This window comes from Panthera leo, chromosome D1 (assembly GCF_018350215.1).
Source record: "Panthera leo isolate Ple1 chromosome D1, P.leo_Ple1_pat1.1, whole genome shotgun sequence".
Lineage (NCBI taxonomy): Eukaryota > Metazoa > Chordata > Mammalia > Carnivora > Felidae > Panthera > Panthera leo.
The window spans coordinates 102,746,213-102,760,487 of record NC_056688.1 but is presented as its reverse complement, the minus strand read 5'-3'; the positions used below and the strand labels follow the sequence as shown (position 1 = coordinate 102,760,487).

Here is a 14,275-nt window from a genome sequence, read left to right as displayed (position 1 = left end):
ACTGATCCTCCTAATGCCCCGACCCTTAAGTTCCTGACCTCCTCCTTACAGCCTATCTCTCCCAGCTAGTCGTTGCTATAATTATGCCATAGACATTGGCACCATCAATAACAACCCCTCCATAACCTCAATTTTAAGACTCCCATTCTCCAGCCAACACTTGCCATCTTTTCCGTCTACACTCCAGTATCCCAGCTCTGGAAACCCCCTAAGACCTAATGCCCACTGACCCCACCACACTTACAAGGTCTCTCAACCTCCCCATGGCCTCACTTTCCTCCTTACCCGGTTTAGACTCTCCAGTCCGTCACTGCCATCCCTCTTTGCATACATCCCTTACCCTCCCGTCCCATTACCACGTCCTCTGCCCCTCCCTGGAAACTGCCCAGACTGAGTAGTGAGCCGGTCTCCTCTGGTTACCCACAAATTCTTAAAGGGTTGAATCCTTCATTCTTACTACATCCTTGATTTCTTTTGCCCTCTCTATATCCAGAATATTTTGGCTCATCTGTGGCCACAGATTCCTCTATTTTATGCCATGCAGGCTTCTACCCCAATCTCCACTGGAGCTGTACTTGCTGAAGTAATCCTAATGGAGACCTAAACCTGACAGTGTCCAAAAGAATATCTCATTTTCTGAATATACTCAAATTGGTACAAGCTCATGCCACTGCCGATAAATGGGGGAGTTTTTAAAACCCACCCATTATATCTTCCTGCCAAGCACCATCAAAACAACAACCTGAGTCTATTAGTCACATCTGGGATTCCTCACCCACATCTAGGGTTCCTTCCACCTGTACACATAGGGAATGAAGCCCATGTGTACTTTGCTTCAGCGTCTCTGATAGCTACCAAAGTTAAAAGAACTTACACAAGGGGCACCTGGGTGGCTCAGTCGGTTAGACGTCCGACTTCAGCCCAGGTCACCATCTCGCGGTCCGTGAGTTCGAGCCCCGCGTCGGGCTCTGAGCTGATGGCTCAGAGCCTGGAGCCTGCTTCTGATTCTGTGTCTCCCTCTCTCTCTGCCCCTTCCCCGTTCATGCTCTGTCTCTCTCTGTCTCAACAATAAATAAACGTTAAAAAAAATTAAAAAAAAAAAAAAAGAACTTACACAAGAAGAGAAAGAACATATATAATCCTATACCTCATCAAGAAATTAAATGCATATGGGGGCGCCTGGCTGGCTCAGTCAGTAGAGCATGAGACTTCTGATCTCAGGGTTGTGAGTTCAAGCCCCATGTTGGGTCCAGAGATTACTTTAAAAATTAAAAAAATGTTTAAAAGAGAGAAATTGAATTCGTATGAAAAACCTTCCCACAAAGACAATTCCTGGCCCAGGAGGGTTTCACAAGTGAAATCTCTGAACATTTAAGGTAATAATGAATGGGATCATTTCCCAAGTCTTTTATGAAGCCAGCTAAGCTGAATCCATAATAACACAAGAACACATAAGAAAGTATAAGTCAATCCCTCATGATAATAAATGCAAAAGCCATAAGAAAAATGTTGACATATTAAATCCAGTGATATCTCAGAAGGGTTATACATCTCAAAGTTGTATTCCTGGATTAATTCTCATATTTATTCTGGGCATACAAACAAGACTCATTTAATGTTTAAATGTTAATCAATGTAAGTTACCACGTTTTTCGAATATAGAAAGAAAAACTGTATGATCGCCTCAGTAAATGTAGAAAAATATTCTTGGTACAATTTAATACCTATTTGTGATTCTTTTTAAATCTACATTTAAATTTTAAATTCTAGCAAGCTGGAAATAAAAAGACATTTCCTTAATCTGGTCAAATATATCTACCAACCCCAAAAACAAACAGACTACAGCAAACGTGGTTCTTGATGGTAATATATTGAAGGTGCTTCTCCTGAGATCAAGAAGGAGACAAGTCTGTCGACTGATGCAATTCTATTCAATATTGAGTTGGAGGGCCAAGCCACTGTAATAAATATTGAAATAAAACAGCCATTATTTGCAGATGATGTGATTGTGTATTTATAAAACCCAAAGGAGTCTGCAGATAAACCGCTGTGAGTTGAGTAAGGCCACTGGACATCAGATCATTACTCAAAGCAGTAGCATATAACCATGAGTGGGAAGTATGAGGACGAGAGTGGTGATGTCTGATGGCAGGTAGGATAGTCAGGATCCACAGGACCATACAAGGGGGCTTGTGGGTCTCTCCAGAGTGTATCCGCTGCCTTTTCCAAGCCTTCTCCAAATCGCTCTACCCCAGCGTCCCATCCCAGCCTCAGGAGTCTTGAGACTGGATCTCCCCGAAACAAACAAGCTGCCTGCCTAACAAAACTCTGTTTTGCCTCATCCATTTCCCAGTGTGGCCGGAAATGAAGGGTCTCCAAACGCAGGGGAGGAGTGGGGCCACCCTGGACGGCTTCACCTCGGAGCGGCATCCTCGCTGTAGTCCCTCCTTGCTGGCTCGTCCAGTCCTCAGACCCAACACAGAAAGAGGCAGCCCTTCAGATTCAGAGCAGAGAATTCATTAGAATGAGAAGCACCTGAGATTGTAAGCCCTGGGCGAGATGTGGATGGAGAAATTAAAGAAGAATCCGGGCAGAGGTCCCACAAAGAGACGTGTGGCCAGCCATTGACAAATGGTCCCACGATCAAACTTGGTGCAGAGAGCTCAGGATTCACTTCTGACCTCTCTCCCTCCTCCCTGAAGCTTCCTTCGTGTGCTTCCTGTGTGTTCCAAGCCATCTCATCTCCACACCCCCACGTAAACCCACGGATGGGACAGAACCTTCTATGGCACATCAGATGGAGCTAAAATGGACTTGCTATGTGGGAAATCACCTCGGTGCAATGGCAGGAGCCTCGTGCACCACCAGGGAGGCAACTGAGCAGAAAAGCTCAAGGAGCAAATTCAGATGTTCAGAAAGAATGGTTTGTTAAATCGATAACAAAATACAGGGAGAAGCCGGGGGAAAGAGACATAATTAGGCAACAGTTCAGACAGGGAGGAAGAACCACACTACGTGGATCCTGTGTGCGTGTACGTGTGAGCAATGTGTGCATGTACAAGCGTGTATGTGTGTTCGTGTGCCCAATGTGTGTGTGTGTATATGTGTGTGCCCAATGCATGCGTCTGTGTGTGCGCCCAATGTGTACGTGCGCATGTGTGTATGCGTGTGCCCAATGTGTGCCTGTGTGTGTGCGCATGTGTTTGTCAATGTGTGCATGTGTGTATGTGTGTGCCCAATGTGTGCGTGTGCATGTGTGTGTATGTGTCCAATGTGTGTGTATGCGTGTGTGTGCGCCCAATGTGTGCATGTGTGTATGAGTGTGCTCCCAATGTGTGCGTGTGCATATGTGTGTGCGTGTGCCCAATGTGTGTATGTGTGTGCATACGCCCAATGTGTGCGCGTGCATATGTGTGTGCATGTGCCTAGTGTGTGTGTGTGCCCAATGTGTGTGTGTGTGCGTGTGCCCAATGTGTGCATGTGCATGCGCGTGTGCATATGCCTGCATCCCTCTGTCACCCTCGTGTCCTCTTTCTCTGCCATCAGCTCCCCTGCTGACAACGACAACGTGGGAAGATGTACAAAGAGCGTCAGGAGGAAGGCATCTGGAGCCTTCGGTGTTCCATCAGAAAGACACAGGAGCACACGTGCCTGGTCAGCAGCTGCAGTGCACCAGGGACCGGCTGAGCAACCGTACCTTTTCTCTGCATGCCCTGGGCAGAGAACGAGTGGAACCCAAAATGAACGTGAACCAAGGGGCCCGACTGAAGACCTCATGAGTGAGTGCCTCCTGAGCCTTCTCACGCGCTTCATAATCATGTGCTGCTTCTCATCCTTTCACGAACTCCTAGAAGTATTCCTCGGACGTATTCTCTACCTCCTTTCTCACCAGCTCCCTGGCTCTATACTTAGTTTCCTTTCTTTTCTTTCTTTCTTTCTTTCTTTCTTTCTTTCTTTCTTTCTTTCTTTTTTCTTAAACAACAGGAATTTTTATTCTCTTAGTTCTGGACACTAGAAGTCCAAGGTCAAGGGCTTGCAAGATTGGGTGTTTGTTTGTTTGTTTGTTTTTTCAATTGAAGTATATAATTGACATAGATTCTCTTATCTTCTATGGTAGAATTAATCTTTTTTTATTATTCTTTATATATTTTGAGAGAGAGAGAGAGAGCATGAGCAGGGGAGGGACAGAGAGAGAGGGAGAGAATCCCAAGCAGGCTCTGCACTGTCAGAACAGAGCCTGATGCAGGGCTCAAATTCACGAATGACGAGATCATGACCTAAGCCGAAACCAAGAGTCGGTGGCTTAACTGACTGAGCCATCCAGGCGTCCCTATGATTCAGACGCCCCATGATAGAATTCTTCTTTTTTTTTTTTAATTTTTTTTAATGTTTGTTCATTTTTGAGAGAGAGATGGACAGACAGAAAGACAAGAGTGTGAGCAGGGGAGGGGCAGAGAGAGAGGGAGACACAGAATCCGAAGCAGGTTCCAGGCTCTGAGGTGTCAGCACAGAGCCGGATGTGGGGCTCAAACCCACGAACCGTGAGATCACGACCTGAGCAGAAGTCAGACGCTTAACTGACTGAACCACCCAGGCGCCCCTGGTAGAATTATTCTTAAGTGAACAAACATGCATTACAGGTCCCTCTGTCAGAAGGATGTTCCATGTGATGCTCAAGATAAAGTCAAGCCCTGTCTCACCTCTGAGGCATGACTCATACCTGCAGCCAAACAGGATGATACAGGAAGTGAAGACACAATTCACAGGGAAAGAGAGGTGGGATATCTCAGGTGGCAGGAGACAGACTCAGGAGCAGCAGCTGTGAGAACAAAAAGAAAGGGCTGGCCCCACCGGGAAGCATCCAAAGCCCGTGATAAGGACAGGTCTAAGTCAGACAGTCCAAGAGGTGATATTCACAAAGAATGCGGTGTGAATGAGGTCCCCTGAAGAAGGATGCATCTGGGCCAGGGAGGGTGAGAACATGAAGAGAAATGCAGAAGGCGCACCCCCGGGGGCGGGGGGAGGGGGGAAGTGATGCTTGGGAGGCTGCAGTCAATCCACTTGGGACTCAGCAACAGCCTCCAAGTCCTATGACAAAGAGATCCCCGTCCTGCAGGGCATACAGTCTGGAGGGAAAATAGTAGGAATCCTGTTATCAGAACCTGCTGCCGATGTACAGGGCAGGAATGGACGATGTCATCAAGGACGGTGATCCTGGGGCACAGGGTGTGGTGCTGAATCTGCTCCCACCTCTCCTGGAAAACATTTTGGATGATTTCTCTAGGGTAGAACAACGACACCTCCAAGATGGCCCAGCGTCTGGAGGCTGGGAGCTGAGGGAGGAAACAGAGACCAAGGGTCAGAAATCCTAGATCTGTGCTTCTTTCCAGCCACGAACCCTGAACGGATCATGTCGCTTTGTGGACCCGCTATTTCCCCCTCCACAAAAGGTGGACAATAATGTTTGCTAAGCAGGCGTCCGAGGGTTTGTATGAAGACAAAATAAGGTAACGCACAGGCAAGCTATGGCTAAACCATACAAATGTCAGTTGCCATTATTATTATTATTATTATTATTATTTCTGTGTCGTCAGAAAAAATAATAATAACAGAGAAACTTACGGGGTCTCAGGTCTTATGAGAAAGAGGAAAAGAATCACTAACAACCTCTCTTCTGTTAATGGGGGGGGTGGGAATTAATTGCCTCAAGCCCCTAGGAAGGTGACTTGTGTGAGTGGGTTTCTGTGAAAGTTTCACACTCATTAAACTTGAGGAGAGGCCATCAAGGGAGAGACTTGAGGAGGGTCTGCCCTGCCCCCCCACCTCCGTGGGTCCCAAACCTCACACATCCACAGGGGTTGTGTCTCCGGGCACTGCTTCCTTGCCCCGCCTCGTCTCCCTGGCTTCCCTTCTTTCCCGTCCCCTCACATCCCCATTTAGAAATTGTAACAAGTCTTGAATTGTTCCTCTCTGCCATACGCGCTGAGAAGCACTTCAAATTCATCTTCACAGCAGCCCCCAGGGTTGACACTATCATTTCCACTTTGCAGGAGGCAAAACCGAGTGAGGTTCAATAACTTGCCCAAGGTCACAAAAACAGTCACGGCTGGCCATGGGATTCAAATCCAGGGAAGGCCAATAGGATGTCCCATGCTCTTCACTGCCAGGCAGTGGTGCTGCCCCAAAACAAGCCACCAGCCCCAGGAGCCAGCAGTGGATGGAAGAAACCCCTTCTCAAAGGCGGTGGAACTTTCAACTTTCGATGGTGCAATTTGCAATGGTTGGGTCGGGGGGAGAGAGAGGTATGGAATCTCTCTGTGGTCTAGGCCACTTGTGTTCGCCATTGTCCCTGGAGCTGGGTTCTCAAGGCCAGACATTCAAAGTCTGCATGTTCTCCTGGGCTCTGGGTCTCTGGACCAGTAAGTTGTCTCCTGAAATCCCATCGGTGAGGCTGCCCCTGGGCATGGTGATGAAGTTCAATTTGTCCTTTCCATTCACTTACATAAAAACATCTTTTTTTAAAAAAAGCTACTTCAATATCCAGGGAGGGGCCTTCAATATCCTTCAATGCCAGGGAGGGGCCTCTCCCGTGGCCGGGGCGCTGTCTGACATCCCTTCATCCTGACAGAATGGAGAATGTCGACTTCTCAAGGGCTCTCTCTTTCAGCAAGTCCCGTCTCCAACGACACTCGCCCTTTCAGCCCTCCCAACTCACCTGCAGACATTGGCACCAGATGTGAGGTCACTTCAGTATCAGCCTCGACACAGAGGTCCCTGTGAGGGAGTTTCACAATTAGGGACCAGGAGCCTTCTCCCCTCTGCACCTCTCTACAGGCATCCACCTGGCACATGAGCTCAATCCCCTCCAGCTGCTGTTCAGCATGTCTCAAACCCAAAACCAGAATAGAAGTCAGCTGCTTGCTTAAAATGCAAATCCCATTCAGTAGCTGGTCTGGGGTGGAACCGGCTTCTGCATTTCTAGGGAGCACCCAGTGGTGTCGAAGCTGCAGGTATGACCAGGTGCTAAAGACCAGTAACCAAAGCTGGTGAGCATCTATCTCATCTGACTGGGAGGGAAAAAGAAAAAGAAGCAGAAGAAAGCGAGCCAGGTTTCTTCTCCCCGCAAAATAAAACAGTGAAAAGTCTAGCACGAAAGCCAAGTCACAGGTGCATGCGAATATCTTTTGTTGAGGGTCTCCAGGCTCTAAATTGCAAACTGCTTTCACCGGAAATTGCCTTAAGTTAGGCGCTGTTTTGTTGCTAACTGTAGAAGAGTTTAATTTAAATGTCCCTCAGTGGGGAACTGCTTCAATGTTATGAAACGTAACATTGTGCAGCCTCTGGTCTGGAAAGGTGGGCAGCCCTTAATTACTGTACTGGGAAGATCCCCAAAATAAGTTGTTAAATAAAAAAGAGAAACAAGGTACAGAACAATATGTATAGTTTGTTACCATTTGCATCTTTTAAAAAAGAGGAGAAAATATAGGTTCACATATTACTTACATAAGCGATGACTAACCATGGAAAGATACACAAGACACTGGTAGCTTCTGAGGCAGAGATCTGAGCGCGGGGGGGAATCAGAAGGGAGCAGGCAGGACGAGGACTTATTTTCAGTGTAGTCCCTTCTGAATTTTGTACAACTGGAATACATTTCCCACTCGAAAAAACAAAAAGTAAAATTGAAAGATAACCCCGCTGTTCTTTCTATACCTCCATCCACCCAAAAATCCAACGAAATTGATTCACTCGACACTTTCAAGAACCCTCTTAGTGCGTCCCCCGTAGAATTGGTTCTTGGAACAGGGATCAGAGTAGCATTGCCTTGTGTTTCCAATGTGTCCATGTTGTATGAGTGTAGAAACTACAAAAGGTGTATATTCAGAGTCTGGAGGCTCTGGGGGGGGGGGGGGGGGGGGTCCCAGTTTCCCTTGGGGGATTCAAGAGACCCGGCCACTGAGGGCAAGAGTTCTCTGCAGATGGAAGAAATTCTGTACACCTAGGTCACCCTTGTACAACTGGATGGTTGAATCAGAATCTGTGGCCCAGAGCCGCAAATGGGAGAGCAATGACTTCCCCTAACAAGACTTCCCGTAAGGACTTCCTGCTGCGCTTGGAACATGTTCTGTTCTCCCGAGTTTTTTCTGGTTTAAACATCTGACTTGGACTGGCTGAATTATTGGGTTTTACTATTCTTCTCTGGTTACCCTATTTGATCTATTAGTTTTCATTAAGTAATTTCTCTAGCGTATTTATTTCTCTAGTTATTTATTCTCTTTCCTCAGGCTATAATCCCTACCCAATGAATAGAGGATTCTGCCAAGCATTGTCCACATGGTCATTCAAGTTCAAATACCCGTTCATCCTTGTGTGATCGCAAGCAGGTTACTCGGTTCTCAAATGAGGCCAGGGTGAGGGGAGTACCTGGCCTACAGAATAGCACAGAGCAGAGGTTCAACAAATATTTGTTTTGTTTTATTTGAGAGAGAGAGAGAGAGAGAGAGCACGCACACATGCACACACGTAAGCAGAGGAGGGACAGAGAGAGAAAGAGAATCTCAATCAGGCTCCACACTCAGCATGGAGTCTGATGCAGAGCTCAATCCCACGACCCTGGGATCATGACCTGAACCAAAATCAAGAATCAGATAATTAATTGAGCCACCCAGGTGCCCCACAAGTGACTTTTTTTGATGTCCAAATATTTTGTACATGGAAAAGATTATCTAAAGCCGTTTGTTGATTATAATTTTTTATTTTTTAATTTTTAATTTTTATTTATTTTTGAGAGAAAGAGGCAGAGCATGGGAGAGGAAGGGGCAGAGAGGGAGAAATAGAACTTGAAGCAGGCTCTGGGCTCCGAGCTGTCAACACAGAGACCGACGTGGGGCTCGAACTCACGAACTGTGAGATCATGACCTGAGCCGAAGTTAGATGCTCAACCGGCTGAGCCACCCAGGCGCCCCACAAGTGACTTTTTTGATGTCCAAATCTTTTGTACATGGAAAAGATTATCTAAAGCCATTTGTTAATTGGTTATAATATTTTAAGTTGTAAATTTAGAACTTAATTTTTCTTAGGCCACTAAATGCAATTTTCAAATATAATCAATTGAATTTTAGATCTAGTAATGTCTGTTAAAATTTAAAACAATCACACTTAATCTTTGGTTAATGTTCCCTTAGCCTCAAAATTTAACAGATTAAATTCCTTCAATTAATTTAAGCACTATTTACAATCAAATTCTCTTAAGCAATTCAAAGTCATATACACAAAAAAATCTATAGCTGCAAATTCTCCTAAACATTTAAACACCATTTATAAATATGATTGGGGCGCCTGGGTGGCTTAGTTGGTTAAGTATCCAACTTCAGCCCAGATCATGATCTCATGGTTCATGAGTTCAAGCCCCATGTTGGGCTCTGGGCTGACAGCTCAGAGCCTGGAGCCTGCTTCAGGTTCTGTGTCTCCCTTTCTCTCTGCCCCTCCCCGACTTGCACTCTGTCTCTCTGTCTCTCTGTCTGTCTCTCTCTCTCTTTCTCTCATGAGAATAAATAAACATTAAAAAAGAAAATAAATATGACTAATTAGGGGTGTCTGGGTGGCTGACACAGCCACCAGTTCGTTGAGCATCTGACTTTGACTCAGGTCATGATCTTGAGGTTCGTGGTTTCAAGCCCCACATCAGGCTCTGCCCTGACAGCTTGAAGCCTGCTTCGGATTCTGTGTCTCCCCTTCTCTCTGCCCCTCCCCCTCTGTGTTCGCTCTCTCTCTCTCTCTCAAAAATAAACATTTTTTTAAATAATAAAAAATAAGAAGAAGAACAACAAATATAATTAATTAAATGCCCTTGAACTTTTTAAACCACAATCACAAATTTAATGTACCTCATTTCCCAAGCCCTTCAGAAGACCTCATAAGTTGTTTAAACAACTCCTCAAAATTACTAAATCAAAAACTATATATCTAATAAATCAAATGTTCCTCTGCATTTTAGCCAAATCAAAAATAAATTCAGCTAATTCAATTTAGCTAAGCATCCTCCTTATGTTACGTCAAATTAAGCAGCTACTCTTCTTTAAATTTTTTTGTTTATTTATTTTTGATGGGGGGGAGAGAGGGGCAGAGAGAGAGGGGGACAGAGGATCTGAAGTGGGCTCTGTGCTGATAGCAGAGAGCCTGACGTGGGGCTCAAACTCTCAAAACATGAGATCATGACCTGAGCCTAACTCGGGCACTTAACCGACTGAGCCACCCAGGTGCCCTACAGATACTCTTAACCATTTCAACCACCTCAAATCATATATTAATATGTATATATTCAAATGAGTATTCAAGTTCATATTAAATGATATACTTGTTACCAAAAATTTATCATCTTATAAAGACATCTTACCAAAATTATCAATATAGGCTGCAAAGCATATACCCATCTGAAAAGAATCACCCTAAGGCCTCCACAGCTGGAGTTAAAAATTTATGGTTGTCAGAGATTCAAGATGAGGGCTGTGACTTCAGACATTTGGGCCCAAACTCCAGGACTGGAAATCCACCCCCAAGGTCCAGCCCACCTTGCACGTTAAGCGGCCGAACCGCCTCCCGTAGTCAGGTCCTACTGCCGTGACCCTAGGACACCACAGGCACCAGCTTTCAGCGGCTCTGGGTTTCACGCAGCATCGTCGTCGGATTCCACCCCTACCCACTTCTTATCATAACCCTTCCCCAATTTTTACCACCTGATTTGGGCGACGGGAATTCTGAACCCACCCATCTGGGTAGTAACTGTCCTCTTGGCAGCCAGGTTTGCCTCCAAGAGACCCTGTATCTTCTTTACCGCTTCCTTACCCCCATTCGATAAGCGTTTACTGAGAGGTTACTATGTGCCAGTCGCCGGAGACACAGCAATGAACGAAAAATTGACAGAAATGCCTGGTTCTGCGGTTCTAGCATCTTAATATCAAGACAGAGATGGTGGGCAACAGCAAGAAGTCACGCGTATGTTGCATGTGTATGTTTCTCTATTCGAAGAGAAAAGGTCCGGGGCGTCTGGGTGGCTCAGTCCGTTAAGCGTCCGACTTCAGCTCGGGTCATGGTCTCACAGTTTGAGAGTTTGAGCCCTGCATTGGGCTCTGTGCTGACAGCTCAGAGCCTGGAGCCTGCTTCAGATTCTGTTTGTCTGTCTGTCTCTCTCTCTCTCTCTCAAAAATAAACATTTAAAAAAAAAAGATTCTTTAGAAGAGAAAAGGTCCTCTGAGGAGGAAAAGGAAACAGAGAAGAGGGATAGTGAGTGCTGATGTAGGGCAGGGTTTCATTGTCAATAAGATGCTTAGGGAGGGCTTTACAAGCAGGTGACATCTGAGCCTGAACTTAAAGGAAATGAGGGAAGGAGCTCTGTGGCTAACCAGAGCAAGAGTGCTCCGAGGGGCAGGGACAGCGGTGCAGATGTCCTGAATCACACCTGTGTGTCCTAAGAGGGCCAAGGAGGCACGAGTCGCTAGAGCAGGGTAAGCAAGAGGGAAAAGAGTGGGCCAGAGGACAGAGAGGTGCAAGGAAGTGACGGAGTAGTGGCCAGGCTCCCAGAGCCATTGTGAGCAATCTGCATTTCTCTGGTGTGGTGACAGGCTTGCCCTGGCTTCTCCTCTTAATAGGAAAGCAGGACGCCAGCTAAGAGCAGTTGCATTAATTCAAGCAAGCTTATGAGGGTGTCTTGCAAAGAAGGGGTGGGAAGCTGGTACTTATTTTGAAGGTAGAGCCGATGTGATTTGCTGAGGGGTTCAATGAGGGGTGAGAAAAAAGGTGGCCAAAAATGGTTTGGGCCAAAACAACTGACAGGATCCTGCTGGCATTCCCTGAATGAGGAAGATTTTATCGAATTCAGAATTTCTATTTATTCACTGATACCAGCACTTGATAGATACCAGGGCACAAATTACTGAGATATGAAGTCACTCTCCAGCTGCTAGGGGTAAGAAGGTCCAAGAGGAGGGGTGCCTGGGTGACTCAGTTGGTTAAGCTGCCGACTTCGGCTCAGGTCATGATCTCACAGCTTGTGAGTTCGAGCCCCACGCCGGGCTCTGTGCTGACAGCTCGGAGCCTGGAGCCTGTTTTGGATTCTATGTCTCCCTCTCTCTCTGCCCCTGCCCTGCTCGCACTCTGTCTCTCTCAAAAATAAGTAAACATTAAAAATTAAAAAATAAAGTAAAGTCCAACAGGAAAGATGGACGGGCGTTTTATTTTTAAAGTTAAAATACAGTGTCATGTCAAGTAAAGGAGCATCTGTGCAACTCCGGGGAGAGAGGGAGGGGACGGACCTCTAAGCTGGGTCTGGAGAGACCAAAAGACATTCAACAAGAATGTAGAATTTGAAAAAGCACAGACATTTGCAATCACGCACTGTGTTTGTGGAAGTAAGTTGTCCAGAATTGCAAGTTGAGTGCACAGTAGCACAGAGGCGTCACAGAGGACGTGTGGCAAGCTGAAGAATGTAGACATTATCCTTAGGGGTACAGAGGACCTTCAGTACCTCGCATGAGGGTGACATGATGGGATTGATATGGAGTTTGGGGACCAGCCTGCCACTCAGAGATGCACGAAGTGGAAGAGATTAAAGGCTACCTCTTTGATGAGAATGTTAACATTCTTGTTTCTCCTCCCTGCATTCATTGTCCTGTGGGTATGAATCCCACACCATCCCACACCAGTGGGATGATATCGGGGCACCGCAGTGACAAGATTCATCCTGCTGGGCCTCACAGACCAGGCTGACCAAAAACAACTCCTCTTTGCCGTCTTCCTGATGATCTGCACCGTGACACTGGTGGGCAACCTGGGCATGATAGACCTGATCCGTGCCAGGTCCACCCTCCACACCCCCATGTACTTTCTTCTGAGCGTGCTCTCCTTCCTGGACACCTGCAATTCCTCCGTGTTCACCCCCAGGCTGCTGATCAGCATCCTCACCACGGACCGGTCCATCTCGTTTACAGGCTGTGTGGTCCAGATGGCCTCCATGATCCTCCACGGCACAGGGGAGCCTGCTCTTGGCCGTAATGGCCTATGATCGATTTGTGGCCATCTGCCACCCTCTCCTCTACCACGCCATCATGTCTAAGCGTTTGTGCATCCAGCTGGTAATGGTCACCTACGCTGCGGGGGTGTTCGTTTCAGCTCCGCAGACAAGGAATGCCTTCATCTTGCCCTACCGTGGTCCCAACGTCATTGATCCTTTCTTCTGTGACATCCCCCCTGTGCTCCAACTGGCCTGCTCAGACACCACAGTGGCCAACGTCATCCTGCTTTGCCTCTCTGCCTTGGTCACTGTCCCCACGGTCTCAGCCATCTTGATCTCTTATGCCTTCACCCTGGTCACAATCTGTAGGATGAGGTCCCTGGAGGCCCAGCACAAAGCTTTCTCCATTTGTGCCTCCCACCTCACTGCCCTCTCCCTCTTCTACGGGTCTGTGTTCTTTGTCTATGTCCAACCCAACCCTGGAAGTGCTGCAGCCTATAACAAGGGCCTCTCTGTGTTCCACACCATGGTGATCCCCATGCTGAACCCCCTGGTCTACAGCTTAAGGAATAAAGATGTCGAGGCTGCTGTACAAATTAGGGTCCTTAACTTCAGCAGAAAAGGAATTTGTTAGCAAGGTGTCTGGTAGCTCATAAAACAGAAGAGAAGCCTGGGACAGGAACCAAGAGTGGCCAAGCACAGCTGAACACCAGCCACGAGAATGGTATGTGCAGGCTGCCACCATAGGGGACATCGTCCATTGCCACGGCTAGTGCTGCTGCCCCCGGGCATTCAGCACTGCTCAGCTGCCACAAAAAGCCACCTACACTAGCCACTGTACCACCCTCCATAGCGTCCAGCCACATATCAGCTCTGACTGACTCTACACCCTTCCATCATTCCCTGAAGTTCAAGCCCTAGGCAGGAACATCTACCTGGTTGGCAACATCACTATTATACTTCTGTCAATACACTACATTCAGCTCGGATCTGTTACATCCCCTGATATCCTACATCCACACTTGTTTTTTTTTAATCATTTTTAATGTTTATTTCTTTGTTTTGAGAGAAAGAGAGCAAGCAGAGGAGGGACAGAGAAAGAGGAAGAGAGAGAATCCCAAGCAGGCTCCAAGCTGTCATTGTGGAGCCTGATGCAGGGCTCAATCTCCTGGACCATGAGATATCAAGAGTTGGGCGCTTAACAAACTGAGCCACCCAGGTGCCCCCCTTGTACATCCACACTTGTATCTTACAGACCCCTAGGAC

At 46.9% G+C, this 14,275-nt stretch overlaps 1 protein-coding gene and 1 non-coding gene across 2 annotated transcripts; both read left to right on the top strand.

Annotated features, from left to right (window-relative positions):
- Positions 1-1,177: 1,177 nt before the first annotated feature.
- Positions 1,178-1,250, top strand: TRNAR-UCU. The gene has a single exon. It is a non-coding gene; the product is annotated as a tRNA-Arg (tRNA).
- Positions 1,251-12,585: 11,335 nt separating this feature from the next.
- Positions 12,586-13,643, top strand: LOC122201336 (olfactory receptor 1052-like). Its single transcript, XM_042907208.1, is given in 3 exon segments — positions 12,586-12,673; positions 12,726-13,032; positions 13,034-13,643. Coding segments are annotated over 3 exon segments (1,005 nt in total).
- Positions 13,644-14,275: the final 632 nt, after the last annotated feature.